This window comes from Lontra canadensis, unplaced genomic scaffold (assembly GCF_010015895.1).
Source record: "Lontra canadensis isolate GAN:19392208 unplaced genomic scaffold, GSC_riverotter_1.0 scaffold9, whole genome shotgun sequence".
NCBI lineage: Eukaryota > Metazoa > Chordata > Mammalia > Carnivora > Mustelidae > Lontra > Lontra canadensis.
The window spans coordinates 10,009,262-10,028,341 of record NW_022631003.1 but is presented as its reverse complement, the minus strand read 5'-3'; the positions used below and the strand labels follow the sequence as shown (position 1 = coordinate 10,028,341).

General features: G+C 37.6%; 1 protein-coding gene across 1 annotated transcript in view; it reads left to right on the top strand.

Annotated features, from left to right (window-relative positions):
* The first annotated feature begins 746 nt into the window (after positions 1–746).
* Positions 747–19,080, top strand: part of RAB21 (RAB21, member RAS oncogene family) — a 31,399-nt gene continuing 13,065 nt past the window's right edge. The window contains exons 1-4 of the mRNA XM_032854788.1: positions 747–1,168; positions 13,077–13,136; positions 14,096–14,203; positions 17,444–17,507. Of these exons, the coding sequence (XP_032710679.1) occupies positions 1,016–1,168; positions 13,077–13,136; positions 14,096–14,203; positions 17,444–17,507 (385 nt within the window). The 5' untranslated portion in view covers positions 747–1,015. The remainder of the gene's footprint in view (positions 1,169–13,076; positions 13,137–14,095; positions 14,204–17,443; positions 17,508–19,080) is intronic.

Here is a 19,080-nt window from a genome sequence, read left to right as displayed (position 1 = left end):
AGAAAAACAGGGTAGCTAAGACGTAATGACTTAAGATGTACTGTTCTTTCATTCATTCAATGCCTATTCCGTGCGTGGAACTTGGGACTTAGAAATTCAAAGGCGGGCAAGTCTTACACAGTTCTTGTCCTTAAACCTATAGCGTACTAAGAGACTGTATTCGGTCTAGTAACTTCCGTGAAGTGCTGCTAAGGAAGGTATGTATGCCTGCGTCATGAAATACTTTACTTGAGGGTAGGGGATGTGAGGGAGGAACAAAGAGAAGATGGATGCGTGGTCAGGCAAGCCTTTCTGGTTCAGGCTGAGAACTGAAAGATGAGGAGGAAACCTGACGGTCTGGGGAACTGAAGGAAGTTCAATAGTTACGATTTGGGATCTCACAGAAAATCTCAAGGTTCCGAAGTGCACCTCGGCAGATTTGCCTTACAGCGACCCCGAGCTGTGAGAGGTCATTAGCCTGGTGAACACTCCCTGGGCAAGAACGTAACGTTCTACCCTTCCACATTCCACCAGAACTGGGTTTACCTCAAATTATCCATTTCTTCATCGCGCAGGTTTCCACCAACTGCAGAGTAGCAATGACCCGCAGACAGCCAGGGTCTGCCGGAGACTGCGCGGAGGAACTCCACTCACCGCCAACTCCACCCCGGGAAGAGGCCCCAGAAACCCCACCCACGTCCAGGCACGTTCTCCTAGGCCCGAGTCCCAGGGGCCGCCCGCGACCGCGGCGATCACGTGACCCGAAGTGTGACGTAGGAGGAAGGAGACGCCATTAGAGGGAGGCGGAGAGGGAGCGCTCTTCGCCTTTCCTCGGGTGTTTGACGTGGTGGCGGGGGCCCTTCATTCTCGGACTTTCCTCTGTCCTCTCAGGCTTCGCCCCGAAGCGGGAGTAGAGACAGCGGCTGGGGTTGGCGGGTCGGTGCGGAGGGGCCTGCGCCGGCCGCGGTTGTGAAGGTGCTGCGGCGGCTGTGGGGTGCTCGGCGCAGCTCTAGGGCTCGGGCGGCCGGGAAACGGGATGGCTGCGGCCGGCAGCGGCGGCGGGGCGGCGGCGGGTAGAGCCTACTCATTCAAGGTGGTACTGCTGGGGGAAGGCTGCGTGGGAAAGACGTCGCTGGTGCTGCGCTACTGCGAGAACAAGTTCAACGACAAGCACATCACCACTCTGCAGGTGCGGGCCCCAGGGAGTGGAAGGTGGAGCCTTGGGGCCCCTACCCCTTCGGGACTGTGAGGACTTTGTTACCGTGGTCTTCTGGATCTTGGCTTACAGATCTCAGGCCTGTCACCTCCGTCTTCGAATTGCCTTTCTGAATTCGCCCTAGGGAAACGCGGGGTCGGGCATCCTGTAGACAGACATTAGGACAGGCTTTTGGGAAGCGAGTGGAAGGTCCCTCAAAAGTCCCCCGTGTGGCTGCGCATATCGTGGAGTCCCCCATATCGCTTGGCTAATTTTCGCTTTTGATTCACTTCCGCTTGGGCCCTAGGTGCCTTCACCCTACAGTCACCGGCTGTCAGCCCTTTTTCTTTCTTTCGGAATTAGGAACTTAGCTGCGGATTTGATTTTGCGAACTAGGTGATTTGTAACTTCAGCGCTTACTGATGACTAAGTGTTTACGCAAGTTCCATTTTGTCCTGTCTTCGAGTAACATGCTGATTGGCAAAACAGTCATTTGTGGAGGATTTTTGAAATGACCGCTTGCCGGTTATGGGTTACACAGTTTCATTGCTGCCTGCGTGAGTCTGACTTATGGGGCAGTTATTCTGTGAAGTCGGTCGATCCACATGCACATGGAAACGTCATGTGACTACTAGCCAACAGTTGGTCCCCAAACTAACAGTTTAGTTGCTGCTGCTACTTGTTTTCTTTGGTTGTAGTGTAGGGCCGGCTTTCTTCTGAAGTTATCTTATGGTTAGCTGGAAAAGTGTTAAAGTGTAGTCATTGATTGGGAGTGAAATCAGCCCTTTTAGGCAGGTGTAGTCTCCTCTGTCTCCCAAAGAAATCAGTTTGCACGTGTTAGAAGAAAAATATCCAGCTAATCTGACTTCATCAATTTAGTTACAGGTAGTAAAGTCGAATGGACTTTTGAGCCTGATTGTCGAGGTTTCTATCCATCTCCATCTTTTTAACTAGCTGTGTGATCTTGGGCAAGCTAATTAACCTGTCTGTGCCTAGGTTTTCTTTATCTGTTGAAATGGTCATAATGATAGTTTCTAGCTCATAGGTTTGTCAGGACAAGTATACATAAAATCACTTAGGACCTGGTCTATTGGAAGCTCTCCATCTTTATTACTGGCCCAAATTGCACAATAGATCTTAGTGACTATTTAATAGAATACATAATCTCCTTTAATTGTTGTGACATTTGATATTTGATGCTATTATTAAACTACTGAGTCTAGAATTCACAAAGATGCTCTGATTCCATGTTCTATTTTTATTCCTGTTTTTACTTCTCTTATGTAAAGCATAATACCTGAAAAAATGAATATGAGGAAACTCCTTTTTTTCTTACATCCTTGAACAAGAACATTTACACAATTTTAGTAGTTGTTATTGTTGAGTGTTGCTAGTGAAATCAAGGAAATTTGTAGGGTAAATACCTATGATTATTTGGAACTTAGAAATTCATTTAGGTAAAGTATAGCTAACATTTAGTAAGTTCTTACTGTGCTGAACATTTTTTCCTCTGTCATTTAATTTTTATAACAGCCTATGAGGTCAGTAGTTTTATTAGCCCCATTTTGTAGGCAAGGAAACAGGCTTGGTTAAGTTGAGTAATTTGCTGGCAGTCATATTGCCACAAGTCTTGCATGGTGCCCAAGCTGAAATTTGAATGCAGATCTGACTTAAGATTTTGAGCCAGTAAACCACACTGCCTCTGGATATTGGTAAACCCCCCCTTTCGTGGTTACTTTTGTGCTAGAGATCTAAGATAAAAGAGAAAATCATTGTAATTGTGCCTCCTTCTTTAAGATAATTTAGTCCTACAACCTGAAAATTATACCTTCATTATACATTTCAAAGACATCATTGAAGCTAAAAGCAGGCTAAAGATTTTTAAATATTAGAGAGAAACTACTGCAGCCTACACTGGAGAGGATGAAGTTATGATAGATTTTCGTTATAAAAAACATAGCAGTCCTGATTTTAATATTTATATGACTGTCATCACAAACAGTGTCTGGTTTATATTACAGAATTGAGGATTTTGTTGCATACCTATATATGGAAGCATTGTATTTACTTTATCTTATATATCAGTTTATCTCATTTTAATTTTTTTAGAGAACTGTGACCCATAAAACAACCTGGTATGCTTTTAATTTCCAAATGGAGAGGAGATGATGGATCAGATCAGAAGACATGAAGAGTCCCTCTTTTTTTGTCAACAAAATTACCTCTTACCTATCTTTGTAACATACTTTATGATTTGCAAAGTATATTCTCTTGCAATCTTGTTTCAAAGATTTTTAATACTGAGAGGAACCTAAAGTAGTTTATGGTTCACTGTTTCAGTCTTTTGTTTAATTCAGTCAAGTGATTGTCCACTTTTGTCTCATCTCTTAGAGGCAGATGAACTGGTCTAGAAAGTAGAAAACTCACAATGTCCTGAGATGGCTCACTTCATTTTGGACAGTTTTAATTTCCAGTAAGTTTTTCTGTGTATAAAGCCAAAATTTGTTCCCTTGTAGTTTCCAGTCCCAGTTCTGTCCTCTGAATCTTGGTCACACAGGACATCCCTTCTGATAGTTGAAGATCCCTATCACACCCCTTGATTTTGTCTATTGGGAAATAGCTCTGGTTCCCCTAAAGGAATCTCCTCTGACATCATTTTAAATCATTTCACTATTTTGATATCTTTTCTTGACATTTATTATTTAATCATTGTCCTCTTTCCTTAGAATGGGGTACTTTGAGCTGTGGAAATGATTCCAAGTGTAGTTTGAACTGAGCAAAGGACAGGCTATCACCTTCCCTATTGAGAATCCTTTTACAACACTGAAATAGAAGAGTTTCTATGGGCTTGTGGACAGCTGTTACATTGATTAATATTGGGCTTGCTGTCTTAGTCTTGCTTATCCCTAACCCCCAAGAAAGGCATTCCATCCCTCAAATTCTTTTTTGTCTGATTTTATGGTTAAGTTTTTTTGTCCCTAATATATTTGACGCATTAAAAGTGGCTTTGATAGATTTACTCCAGTGGTTAAAGCCTGTTGATGTCCTTTTAAGTTTGATTTTGTAATTCAAGAAATGTGACCTTGATTGGGTTCTTGGCATGCAAAGAAGAAGAAGGTATGTTCCTTAATGTCCAGATGAGCTACTCATTTTAACTTTTCACCTGAAAATTTGCTAAGAATGTCTTCATTGTTCTCATCAGGAGTTAATAAAGACTGAAAAAGGGAGACAGTGGGCCAAGTACAAAGCTCTGCAGCAGGTCTCGTTATTGTCTCGTGATGCATGACCCGAGGTGTATTTTTCTTTAGATATGCAGAATCTTAGCGTGGGGCTTTTTCAGACTATGCACCGGCCATAGTCTGTCTTCTTGAGTGAGAAACAATGGAATATTGTACATATTAATGATAATGAAATCAGAAAACAGCTTAAAATTGACTGCTATGGGTTACTAACTAGTGGACACAAAGCCTTTAATGAAAATGGTTATTCCGCCTTATAAACCTAGCTTTTTTGCCCTAGCTACATCAGTCTTGCCCACAGGGGATATCATGAGATGTTTTGTCAGATGCTTGCAGAAGACAAGATAAACTGTGTTTCTGCATTAGGAGGCCATACGATGTGGTAAAAAAGAGACGGGACTTTGAAGTTAGACTTGGTTTTGCATTTTGGCTCCTACTTCATAGCCATCATGATCTTGGCAGGTTATTCTAATGTTTGTAAGTTGGCTCTTGATCTATAAAATGAGAGGATTTTACTTACAGGATTTTTTTTTTAAAGATTTTGTTTATTTGACAGACAGAGATCACACGTAGGCAGAGAGGCAGGTGGAGAGATAGAGAGGAGGAAGCAGACTTCCTGCTAAGCAGAGAGCCTGACGTGGGGCTCGATCCCAGGACCCTGGGATCATGACCTGAGCTGAAGGCAGAGGCTTTAACCCACTGAGCCACCCAGGCGCCCTCAGGATTTTTTTTTTTTTTTAAGATTTTATTTTTAAGTAATCTGTTCACCCGGCATGAGGCTCAAATCCAGGGATCAAGAATCGCATGCTTATTGAATGAACCAGTGAGGTACCCCTACCCTTTTACTTACTGGATTTTTATATTGGTTAAATAGAGAACCAGTATAGGTAAATCTCCTATCACAGTGCCTGGCACGTTTGTTTACCAAATGATTGCTGTTGAAGGAATAGATGGTGCTTAGTTTGCATTGGTTTCCTTCATGTTAACTCTGTCAAAAAGGTAATGGGATTAATTTCACATGAATTATTTTGAGAACTAGTGCTGTCTCTAAAGGATCACTACATTTTAGAATTGCTTATAATTTTATATATACTTATATATACATATATATGTAAATGTATTATTTGTATACAAGTATATATAAATGTATTACTACTGAACATATACATATATATGTGTTTATTATCCATTTTTGGGTTTTGACTGGGATTGACATTACAGGAAATTATGTGACATTGGCCATGCTTTGGTGTTTTAGTACTGCTCCCTTTTCTCAGAGCTTTTCCTCGGTTACTAATAATTATGAAGTTATCTTGTAGGTGAGCTAAGAACTCAAGATGTTTTACCTATCTCAGGAAACTTGATCTTCTATAGAGTCCCCATGCTTTCTTATGTGATTACCTAAGCCATTAAATTCAATCATTGTTTATTTCAAAGCTCTTAAACACCAAACATTATGATAGTTGGGGAATATAAAGATGAGTAAGGTACTTTAACCATCATTTGAAATGTTTTTGCCATTTCTATTGTAACCACTTTTTATCTGTAGCATGTCTCTTTATGTCTGTGCTCTTGAGTGGTCATTTCATTTTTAGTTGTATGCCATTTTTCCCCCTTACAGGAAAGTGTTCTAAGATCGTGCACTCTAATTTAAGTGCTTTCTATCACTTTCCACTAGTCTCTTATATAAAAAGTAACAATGTTTATAATCAGAACCTCAGTCATTTTCCCTTTTAGAATTCTGGCTGGAATTCCACCTATCGGCCTTCTGTAGTCTGGGGTAGGTAGCTGTCATTTGATTAGCAAAGCAGTGCTTTAAGATTGGCTGGGCAGTTAGTACCCTGATAGTTTGGCAAATGAGGAAATTAAGATTTGTATTAAATTTCCAAGGTCCCACAAATAGTAATGGTTTACCATTTTTTCTTAAGCTAAGTCTACTGCCCCCCACCTCCACCCCAATGCACTTTAACCTCCTGAGCAGCACTTGGCATTCAGGGTCTAGCAGTTGCTTTTTTATACCTGTCATCTTAGTCTCTGGTCTAGAAATCTTGGTTTCCTTATTTGTAAGATTAGTGTTTTGAATGTCTGGAATATCTTCCAAATAGTTCTGGAAGTCATATCAGTGTTGAACAGTCAATTCATTCACATCATCTTTATAAAATACCCCCTTCTTGGTATGTTTCTAGATACATGTGTGCTATGGAAGGGTGGGTAATTTTTTTTTTTTTTTTAAGAAAAGAGGTTTTCTGAATTGTTTTAAATTTCTTATATATAAGTATTCCATGTCTGATTGCTATTGTCTTCTTTGGGTTTTGAGCTACTCCTCAGAAATAACTTTTTGGCTCTTATTTTCAAAGTATTGAACTCTAAACTGATTATAATCCTTGTACTTTATGGAAACTAAGGACAAGAAAGTTGAAGTATTCAAGCACTCAATATTCTTTCCTTTTTTATTGAGATATATTTGACATACAACATTGTGTAAATTTAAGGTATATAATATGTAAATTTGTTACATTTATATATTGTGACATGATTGCCACTATAGCAATCCAGTTTAGTTTAGACTAATTTATAAATCACCTAATTCCTTTTATGTGTTAATAAAGTAGTAATAGATACTTTAAATACTTAAGACTGAAACCATGTTAGTGATTAAAGCAAAAATAATATCAGTGTTCAGTTTTTATGTATATACCCAGACACTTATTAATGAAAGTCTGTTGAACTTAAAAGATACTAGATAAAAACAGAAAAGTCTTTGTCTACAACTCATTTACTTTGCTGCTTTAGGTATATTGCTTTGCCAGTGGTTAGCAAACACAGCAAGTGGATCTGGCTAATAGCAACAACAAATACAACAGAACTGATTAAACAAGTTATGAAAAGACTTTCATTTGGCAGATATATTTTTTCTTATTATTATTTCCTATATTCTTTTTTTTAATAGAGATTTTTAAATAGTATCCACTATGCTTTTAGGTAAGATGTTGGGTAACTAAGCATCATGTGCAGATAACAGATGTTGGCCTCAGCTAATGAGATTATTGATTTGTTAATACCTCTAAAGTTTGGAAGATGAAGTCATTGGAATTATAAGTACTGGGCTGTAACTCAGGGTTTAGGGGAATAAGGTGGGAGATCTGCCATTGCTCTGATCTTCATTACTTTGTGCCTACCCTGAGAATATATTTTTGGGAGTTGAGTTGGTTTCCAGGAACACCTAGTGTCCATGTGGACGAATGCCATGTTAAGAATGTGTTCTAGAATAAAAAGCTTTGTGCAGTGGAAAAAGCACTGTGGAGTCAGACAGTCTTCTACCCCCTGCAACACCTGAGTTGTCTGACCTTGAGTGAGTCCCTATATATCTTTAAATCTCAGGTTTTCACAGTTGTAAAGCAGGACTAGTTAGCTACCTCACAGGGTTGTTAAAAAGATTAAATGAGAAAGTCTAGCACAGTGTTTGGCACACAGGATGTACTTTTTTTTTCTTCCTGTATTTCTAGAACCTTTTAAATTGATACTGTAATGCTGCTTTCCCCTCCCCTTTCTAGACTGGGAATTCTTCACTGAGAGTTGTCAGGGATTTATAAATCCCTGGGGTAAGTGTGTGAAATTGTTTTTGGTTTGTGCATATGAGCAGTTTTCTTGGGAGGAAATCAGTTCATGGCTCTCATTAGATTCTCAAAAGAAGTCAGTGCTCTCCTTCTCACTCTCACATAACAAATTAAGAGCCCCTGTCCCAGGTTAAGTGTAACTACAAGTGATATCTTGGTAGTCTATCCAAATTAAGTATGCCTCATAGAGGTGGTTAAAAAAGATAAGATGAATGCCAGCCTTTTGGTCGTTTACTCCTATTTTGATTTTACATAAAATCTTTCAGCTTTATTCTTACATATAATTGTATTTGTTTTTAAGACATATTTGTTCCTTTTTTTTAAGATTTTATTTGACAGATCACAAGCAGGCGAGGGGGCAGTGGGAAGCAGGCTCCCTGCTGAGCAGAGAGCCTGATGTGGGGCTTGATCCCAGGACCCTGAGATCATGACCTGAGCTGAAGGCAAAGGCTTAACCCAGTGAGCCACCCAGGTGCCCCAAAACATATTTGTTCTTTAAGAAAATACCTGTAACATATTAAAGACATAGAAAATATATATAAAATGGGACAGTTTATATTACACTAGGAATCTTTCCATATCACGGGACTTAAGTATTTCATTATGAAGGAGAAAAAAAAGATTTAGCAGGGATCCTTGGATAATATATCAAATATTTGAATTAAAATAATTTGGTTTATAAGGAAACTTTTAGTACATCTCTTACATAAATTGAGTTTTACCTGCATGGATTAACCCAGGCACATTGTAGATACCTATATCTACAGTAACAATATTTATGTGTCAGCACTGGCTCCTCCTGCTTTTTCCATGAGAAAAGTATTATTTCAGATCTCAGTGTGGAAGATAGCATAGCATAGTAGTTATGAGTCTTGTCTGGAGCCAGATTGCTTGGATTTCAGATCCCACTGTGTCACTTACTATGTGACCATAGGCAAGATACCCTTCCTGTGTCTAGGTTTGCACATCTTTAATATTTGGACAGTTGTTTCTTAGTGTACTGTGACAATTGAATGAGTTAATATTGGAAAGCTTTTAGAATACTGCCCATTTCATTGTAAGCATGGTGAACATGTTAAATAAAAATATGTAATCTACTTGACAGAAGACTTACATTCATGAAAAGAAAACTTAGGATAGAAGCAAGGCAGTATATGCTGTTTGTTAAAGATTAGGTTCCCTGTAATTCTTCAGGATAGAGCAAGTCAGTGTGGGTTGTATGGGTGGTACGAGAAAGCTTTAAAAATTCAAGGAGGAAGAGTATGGGTCATGAACTGAACTTGGATAGATGGGGTTCAAATAGAGAAAAGAGAATACATCCAAATTAGAGGGAAATTTTATGAACAAGCAGAATTGGAGGTATGTGTATAAACCATATAAGTTGGAGAGTAAGTGGAGAGATTCTGGAAGCTATCATACGAAGATAGTTGTGGACAATTGTTTAGGTCCTTAAATAAAAAGATAGCATTTAGAGATTTTTGCTTGTAGATGAGGGTTCCTTAACTTTTATAAAGGAGAAGCTTGTGAATGATATAAAAAGTGCTCAGCGTGGTACTTGATGGAAGGTAAGCATTCAGTAACTGTTAGCTAGTATAGTAACAGTAGTTGAAATCAAAGTAGAGAGTTTCATTATATGAATGGGCTATATTTGTGTACCTTTTCAAGGTTGCCTATTGAGGGACACTTAGGTTATTTCTTTTTTCTTTATAATCAACACTGATGAGTGTCTTTCTGTAAGATTGTGTATCTGTGGTTGCATAGGGGAGACTTAACACTGTTTCTTAAACTCAAACAGGAAGGTGGTGGTAAGTTTCCAAGGTGATGGTAAAAAAGGATATGATGGAGCTTTATCAGCTCTAGTTCATTCCTCTCTACTGAGAACTCCCCACAAATCTCATGACAAAAAGATTATTTAGATATTAGCTACCAGCAGAGATGTAATTCAGGCACTCTTGTTAAAAATGATACCTTATTGGAATCTGTCAGTGAGTTATGGTAAGATTTTTTTTTTCCTTAATCATGGAGGCTTTAGAAAGATAATTTGGCATGTTGACTAGAGTGTGAGGTCAGAGCAAAGGTGGTATAATAATATGAGATTGATCATCCAAGAACTCCAGAGGAAGTGTGAAGACAAACCTTGGTAGGGTTTTTTTTGGAATGTGGAATGTCAGGGGAGGAAGAATATTCAATGATGATATTTGTAAGATTCTAAACCTCGGTGACTTGGAGAATGTTATCAAAATACTAAAGTTGGAATGGAAGGCCAATTTTGGAAGGAAGATCAGTTTAATTTTAAATATATTTGAGAGAAAAGAGGCACCTAAGTTGACCTACCTATTAAATATTTGGATAGGACGCAGATTTTGAGTTTCTTTATATAGCATTGATATTGAAACCATGAAAATGGTTGAGTTCAAGTAGGTTATACAACTAATAAGTAGCAAAGCTGAGATTCAAATCCAAAGTTCTGGTTCAAAGTTCATATTCTTTTTTTTTTTTTTAAGTTTATTTATTTATTTGAGACATAGTGACAGAGGGAACACAAGCAGGGGGAGTGGGAGAGGGAGAAGCAGCTTTCCCACCAAACTGGGAGCCCAATGCGAGGCTTGATCCCAAGACCCTGGGATCATGAGCTGAGCTGAAGGCAGAGGCTTAACAACTGATCCACCCAGGTGCCCCAAGAGAGAAAGAGTTTTAAGCAGTCTCCACGCCTAGTGTGGAGTTCAAAGCCTCTTCACAACCCTGAGATCATGACCTGAGCTGAAATCAGGAGTCGGATGCCCAACAGAGTGAGCCACCCAGGCACCCCTCAAAGTTCCTTTTCTTAGCTTCTGTGCTATAATGAGTGGGAGAAGTCCTTTGTTCACATTTATTGTCAAAACATGTATTTGGTCTTCTCATTTTCCAAGTTTTCTTTTATTATTATGCTTTTTTATTTTTTTGTTATTTATTTTATTTTTATTTTGTTACTTATTTTATACCCTTTTCTGTGTAATCTGTTTCATTTAATAAAATATCTTTAGTGTTGTTTGGGTTCTGAAGGAAAGCATTCCTGGATTTGATCTCAGCTCTGCCACTTAGTTAAGTACTAAATTCATTGGCTTTTTCTTAATTCTAAATTTCCTTGTGTTTATACAGCAGAAAGTCTTTCCTGAGATCTAGACTCCTTCTCCTTCAGTAATAATTCACCATTCTAGCTTTTTATCTGTTTTACTGTACTTCTCTGTATTTTCTTTTATATAGATACACCTAACTGTGACTGTCTCTGCATAGCTTTGGACTTGGCTCTTTATTCCTTTTTTTAACTATGTCAGCTGACTCTGGATTCTGATTGTATTTCATTTTCAGTTACTCTGGATTCTCTTTTTTTTTTTCCTATGTTTGTGGCCTTGGTTCAGGTCCTTTTTGTTTTTCCCTCCAACTTTGTAATGGCCTTCTGTCTCCAGGTCTAGTCCTGTCCTTTCCTGTCTAACCTCCCTTCCTATCCCAGAGTCATTCTCTTAAAATTTAGATCTTATACTTCCCCACTGCTTTAAAAACCTTCAGTGATTCTCCATCATTAACAGTATTCTTCTTATTCTTCTTCTTTTTATTTTTTTAAAGATTTGTTTATTTGACAGAGAGAGACACAGCGAGAGAGGCAACACAAGCCTAGGAAGGGGGAGAGGGAGAAGCAGGCTTCCCATTGAGCAGGGATCCTGATACGGGCTGTATCCCAGGAACCTGGGATCATGACCTGAGCTGAAGCAGATGCTTAACAACTGAAGCACCCAGGCGCCCCAACAGTATTATTCTTCTTAACACTTATTCCTTAGGATGAATTAGGCATTTTTCTAGTAAAAAATAGGTCAAATAAGTTTAGGAAATAGTTGTATAGATGCAGTTAGCTTTTCTTTTGGCAGAATCTTACTGTGTTGTGTATTATGAATGTACAAAGGGAATACAGAGGAATATGCTGCATTTCCCAAATCTGACTGTAGTATATACGTTTATACATTTAAAAAAATACATGTGTCTTGGAACAAGTTTTATTAAAACACTGAAAGTAAAGTCCATACATCTAGACATGGAACCCTAGTACTTTTTTGATTTGAATAGCATTTGCCTATCTTTGTAGTCTCATCTCCGGCATTGACCTTACTAACTTGTTGGGAGTTCTCCATGGAGAGGGAGTTACATGTTTGAGGCTTCAGTGGCTTCTCCCATCTGTTGGAAAAGCCCCTATTACTCCTAAAGGGGAGATTATCACCTTCTTTTTGAAACTTTTTTTGACTCATCCAGGACGGCTTTACACTTCCTTTCTTAGCACTCTCTTTAGAGTATACTTGGCAAGACCCTCCCATTTTAACAATTGTTACATGATATTGTACTTTTATTTACATGTTTATTTCTACTATAGACTATAAACTCCCTGAAGGCTAGAACCATTTCCTTTCATTTCTGTAACATTGGTGCCTGGGATAATTATTAGATATAAGTTAAATAATTGAGTTATAAAATAATTAGAGGAATATTTCAAATAATACTGGTATTCATACCATTAAGTAAACTACCAGTAAATATATCTTTTCTCTCATTTAGAAATCTCTTAGCTCTTTCTATAATGAGTGTGTAGGGTGACATCAAATTAAATGCTCTAAGAAAATTTTTTATGGGGAAAATCTAAGAAAATACTTAATTATAATTTTTTTAAAAATCTTTTTATTTGTTTCTATTTTAAGTTGTCTCCATGCCCAACAGGGGGCTCAAACTCATGGCCCTAAGATCAAAAGTCATATGCTCTGTCAACTGAGCCAGCCAGGGGCCATGTTTTTCTTCCTGTTTTTCATAACTTGTGTTCATAAAGCAAAATACCATTTTTTTAGATTAGAATATAAATAATGTTCTGTCTTCAGTGAATGTTTGGTCATTAATAAGAACTCAGTGATTACTTTTTCTCCCAGATAACTTGAGTTTCATATTGAGATTATTCTTTCATCTATAGTTCTTAGAATAAGAAACATTATATTATATGAAATATTGTTTAATGTGTATCTCTTTTCTTAGGCATCCTTCTTAACGAAGAAGTTAAATATTGGTGGGAAAAGAGTAAACCTTGCTATATGGGTAAGTTAACCTTTTCAGTTGAGTGAGTGAAGGCTTCTTCTGTTCTTTGTACTCTAATAACTAATGGGCTCAAGGAATAGGAATTCGTATTTCTGGATTTTTTTTTTTAAGTTTAGCTAAAACTTTTTTTTTTTTTTTTAAGGATTTTATTTATTTATTTATTTATTTGACAAACAGATCACAAGTAGGCAGAGAGGAAGGCAAAGAGAGGGAGAGGAGGAAGCAGGCTCCTTGCTGAGCAGAGAGCCCGATGTGGGGCTCGATCCCAGGACCCTGGAATCATGACCCGAGCCGAAGGCAGAGGCTTTAACCCACTGAGCCACCCAGGCACCCCCAAAACTGTTTTTAAATAAACATTTTTTTCTAAAATCAGGCTAAGAATTACACAGTTGCATACATGAATATTGCTTATCCATAACCGTTGAGCTGGAAGAAGGGTAAACTCAGAGGGATTCCATGTCAGACAAAGAACAGGGTGGGTGGACAGCCTGACTGGCATTTTTCCCCTCTGTGTTTCCATGTTCCCACTTTCCAGGGGAATAGCTAGTACAGAGTAGGGCAAGGTTAGTACATCAGAGGACCTTTTGGCCAATTGTTCTGGTGTATGCTCTCTTTCCTTGTCTTTTCCCTCTATGCAGAACCTAAATTTAGGGCAAGGCCTATTCCTGGCTTATAATGCCATCGTGAGCATTCTGATCCTCTGGCAATTAAACTTTTTCGTTTAGTGGCGGTGGGAATTTTGCTTGGGAGGGAAGTAACTTTCATATAACAGTAAAACATTAAATATTGTTTGTAACTTCTAAAAATTTTTTTGTAACTTGTTTTTTTTCTTTTAACAGTGTTTTGAGTTTATCTGTAATTTCATGTCCCACTTTCCAGTTAATCAAAAGTTTATTGTAGTTGAAATAGCAGATGTATTTTTTTCTTATGACCTAATAAGTGTTTGTTGCTTTATTTAGGATACAGCAGGTCAAGAGAGATTCCATGCATTGGGTCCAATTTACTACAGAGATTCAAATGGAGCTATTTTAGTTTATGATATAACAGATGAAGATTCCTTTCAGAAGGTATTCTGTTTACTTATGGGTAGATGACTTAAATAGAATAACAACACTAATTTTTCAAGTCTCCATTCACATGCTTTTGTTTACTAATGTGACTAGCCTTGGTTTTAAAAGTAAAATAAAGTTATGCATAAATGGTTACCACTCATATTTGTTAATGCAGTATTTAATTCATGTTTATATTTTGAATAAGTTATTAATAAGTTTATTACATGGTTTTCTCAGATATTAGGAAAGGGAAATACTTTGAAATAACAGTTTATAAAAATCAAGGGGCTTTTTTTCTCCGTATAAAGAAAAATCACATGTATTTCATGATTCCATATACACTAGGCATGTGAATACTTCGTATGGCTGCATGGACTCCCCAGTTGTAAAGAGGGAAAAGAAGAACTAAATCATGTTTAAGCTCTTTGTTCTCACTAAATGTCCTGAAGGATATAATATAAGTTTTAAATGACAGTCTAATCAGTATTTATTTTAAACCTTCTTCATTATTTTTTACCCCTCTTTTATTTTTTTTTTAAGATTTTATTTATTAGAGCATGAGCAGGGTCGGGGTACAGAATGAGAAGCAACTTGCTGCTGAGCACAGAGCCTGAAGCAGGGCTCCATCCCAGGACCCCTGGATCATGACCTGAGCCTAAGCAGACTGAGCCACCCAGGCGCCTTTCACGCCTCTTTTAAATATCCACCACAAATGTAGAATTTTTTTTTTTTTTTAACAAATGTAGAATTTTTGAAGTTGTTCAGAACCAAACTAAGTTACCATTAAACTTACCTTTGAATTCTCATCACAGTCAGGATGGTGATTAATTACTTATTTCACCCTTCCTCTGAAAGCCCAGGGGTATGTAACTAAAAAGGGTATTTCTGTAGCAGAAACTTTACTTGCATTGAAATTACAGGTTTGTTTCTATAGAAATTGCTTGCTTTTTTAGTTTTAGTTTTAGGTTTGTTGTCTTTTTTTTTTTTTTCCCATTTGTTTTTCAGTATTCAACTGATGAAGCAACTATGCAAGTTAGTCCTCGGGTTATTATTACATGTGAAAAAATTTAGTCCAAGGAGTAGAAAAAGGGAATGATGAAGTAACTTGTAGGTTTAATGATACTTGCAAAATTTATTTGGGGGCTGCTGTTTGTTGTTTCTTCCTGCCTTTTGACATAGATGGAAATGGTCTGAGTGTTTTATTGATTAAGAGAAGGTTGAGTCTTTTAGGTTGAAAAGTGACCATTTCTCTCTTGCTGTGTAACAAACCCCCAAAACTTGGTGGCCTAAAACAATGCATTATTTCTCATGGTTTTGTGGGTTGACTGGGCAGGTTATGTGGTTTCATGGGAGTCACTCATGCAACTGCATTGAACTTCAAGTTTGGCGAGGCCAGGACCATCTAGGAAAGCCTGTTCTCCTCCTTGTGGCCTCTCACTCCATTTGGTGTCTCATCGTCTGGTGCTCTCTCCACATGCTCCCTCATTATTCCATATTCTAGCCTAAGCTGTTTACATGACTACTGGATCCTAAGAGTACCTTCCAGGCCTTCTTAAGGCTTAAGTCTGGAACTGGCATAGCATTACTTCTGCCACATTCTCTTGGTCAGAGCAAGTTGCAAGGCTAGCCCAGCTTCAGAGGGAAGGGAAATAGACTCTCTCTCTCTCTCTCTCTTTTTTTTTTTTTAAGATTTAATGATTGATTTGAGAGAGAGGTAGAGAGCACAGCAGGGGAAGCGGGAGAGAGAGAGGCAGGCTCCCTGCGAGCAGGGGACAACCCCCGCCCCCCCCCCAACTAACTCTTGTTGAGAGGATTGGTAAAAAATCTGTAACCATCTCTAACTCATCACAGAATGTATGGGGGTAATGAGTAGGATGCCTGCAGAAGGGGATCTATTTGCAGATGAATAACATTTTTTTAAAAAGTTGGTTAGATTTGGTAGGTTATGATACTATCTATACAGAGAGTACAGTAATATGTAATTGGATTCTGGCATGTTTCCTTTGAAATGATGAGGATGTACGTTTTATACCAAGTTGTCATATTTTTCTTATGTGACATCAACTAGGGATGGAAGTTCAGTGCTTCTCTAAAAACTTTCTACATACATGTGAATGAAACAAAAAGATGGGGCTGTACTGAGAAAACTATGGTTCAGTTGAAGCTCTGAGAAAGATAAGGTGGTGATATTGATTACTTTCCTTATATAAAGCTTTGGGGTTTATTAAAGACAGTTTCTCTGCATTCCTGCAAAGAACAGGAATGTGGAACGGTTACATTTGTACTGTAGGACCAGATGTACAGTAAGTGCTTACTTACCACCTATTTAATGTAATTTTTATAATTTAAAGATGTGTGTGCATTTTTTTAGGAATATATGTAGATTCTCTGTGACTTGATTACATGGAAATTAAATTCCATTACAAAAAAATGAAGGAGGTATTCAAGTTTGTTCTTAACCTATTTTATTATAATCAGCATATTTAAAATCAGGAGTTCAAATGATTAGTTTACTTAATTTGAATGTACTCAACTGTGCCTACTGCTATGCTTCATAGTGAAGAATCTGTTTGTTACTGGAGTCATTGTATACCAGTGGTTCTCCACCAGGAGGGAGCAGTATTCGGAGACATCTTTGGTTATCACAGCTGGTGGGTGGTACTGATACCTAGTGGGTAGGAGGCTGGGGATGCTGCTCAATAGCATACATTACACAGGGCAGTCCCTCCCAGCAGCGTTAATCTGGGCCAAAATACCAGTAGGGCTGAAGTTGAAAAAACCTGTTAGACACTAAAGGATGAAAATTTATTTTGGTACTCTTTTTAGTGCCCATATACATTTCCACCCCCCCTTTAAGGGTGTGACACAGAAGCTTCTGTGCCCTCTAATTTGGAACCAATTGGAATACAAAAGACTTTTAATTTTAAGATGTTCTTAAGTCCAAAGTGACTCTACAAGCATCTGTTATCTGAGGCTGGAGTTTTGCTCTAGTTAATAATTTTATTTAGATCTGTGGAAGATTTATGAAAATTTATAATTAGAGGTGTTTCTGTCTATACTGCTATGTAGATAGAGAAATCGTTCCATTAGATGTTTGTATGTTTGTCAGTACAGTTTGTCAGTAACTGATCCTACAGGTAACTAAGTATCTGGGCTGTTAGACAAATTCTGAGGTATTTTGACAATGTGGAGTTTGGGAAGTTGTAATGATAGTTGTTGCAACAGGATTTGATATTTACTCTTTTGTATACACAGGTAAAAAACTGGGTCAAAGAATTACGGAAAATGTTGGGAAATGAAATCTGTTTATGTATAGTTGGTAAGCATCATTACTTTTTTTTTTTTAAGTCCTCTGTTTCAAAAAAAAAAAAAAAGGTGTTCTGTTTCCTTAATGTTATATTAGAGAATAGTGAGTAAGTAAATCTCATTTTTAAAGTTACCTGAGAAAGGAAGAAGAATGATATTTTAATATTTAATATTTTAGAATAATTTTTGATTTGGAAGTGATCTTTCAGGAGATTCAGACTTCAAGGAAGACCTTGGGGAGCAAGTGGGAAACTAACCATGTAAACTTTCAACTCCCAGACTTGCTTCAGTTTGATCTTTAGTTTTCCATCATAAGATTTTCTTTAGAAAAAAAAAGAGTTTAGGAACTATTTTTAAATAAAACGAAAACTAATGATTTAGGCTAGTATTCTTGTTTTATACATTTAACTATACACATTTTTGAATTAAGGACAAATTTGACTCTTGAGGATGAGCAAATCATGATACAAGGGTGAAAGAACTCTAGAACTCACTCTTGGACTTCTGGAATTTCTCTCTGGTTCCCTTTTTCTTTAGATTATTATTTCTATGATATAAGAACTAATTATTGAGCAGTAGAGTATACCAGACACTATGCTTTGTTCTTAGACAATTTTTCATGTAATCCTCATAATTTTATGAGGGCTTTGATGAGAGGAAGCTAAGTCCTGGAGATACTTGATTACTTGTACAATATCAAGTAGCTATCAGAGATGGGGTAGGAATTGAAGTTATTGATTCCTGTGCTTTGTTATTAATCCTTATGATGAGTAGCTTCATGCTGTTTTCTGTCTTTCTGCATGACTTGGTAGAATAACAATGGCCTAGAAGAAATCAGGGTAGCTTTAGTGGAGGACCTAGAATGGAATGGTCAATGTGGGCACATTTGACTTTTAAGAATTACTTTTTTTAAACTAGAGTTTACATTTCTTATATTGTCTCACCATTAGATTGGCAAACTCTATAGTTCTAGATCAGGGTGTGTGCCTGGGGGGAAGAGACCAAGGAGATTATCTGGCCTACTTTGTAAGTTTAGTTGCTAGATGTTAAGTTAGATGGCCGGAGTATTTCAGAATGGAAAACTGGAGTAGTAGGCCACATGGGAGTTTGGGCCAAAGCTGTAGCTAGTCAGTGAGTTTGGCCTGGCTTTGTCTGGTATCTGGGGATTAATAGGAATGGAAGTAGTAACAGTAGGTGAATGACTAAATATTTGATTATTTGGGATTCTGGTTATCTCTCAGAAGAGGGAAAGAAATGACTAAATATACTTAAAGTCAGAGAAAGCTCAAGAGTTTGTTACTTGACCCAGGTTACAAAGTAACATTTAAAGAAAGTAGCTGGATAAATAAAGCTTATGAATAGTTAATTTGAACTGTATATTTTTTGTGTTCATATTATAAGAAGGTTAGAAATTTTGGTGGTAGCTTACTGCCTCAAGTAGGGTCAGATAATCCTCATTTAATGTTATATAATGTTTATTAATGATTGGTATAGAGACTAAAAAGTTCTCACTTGTATTGGCAAGTGTGACATGGAATTTTAGTTGTAATTCATTGTTGAAAGAATTTTGAGAGTCCTTTTATCAC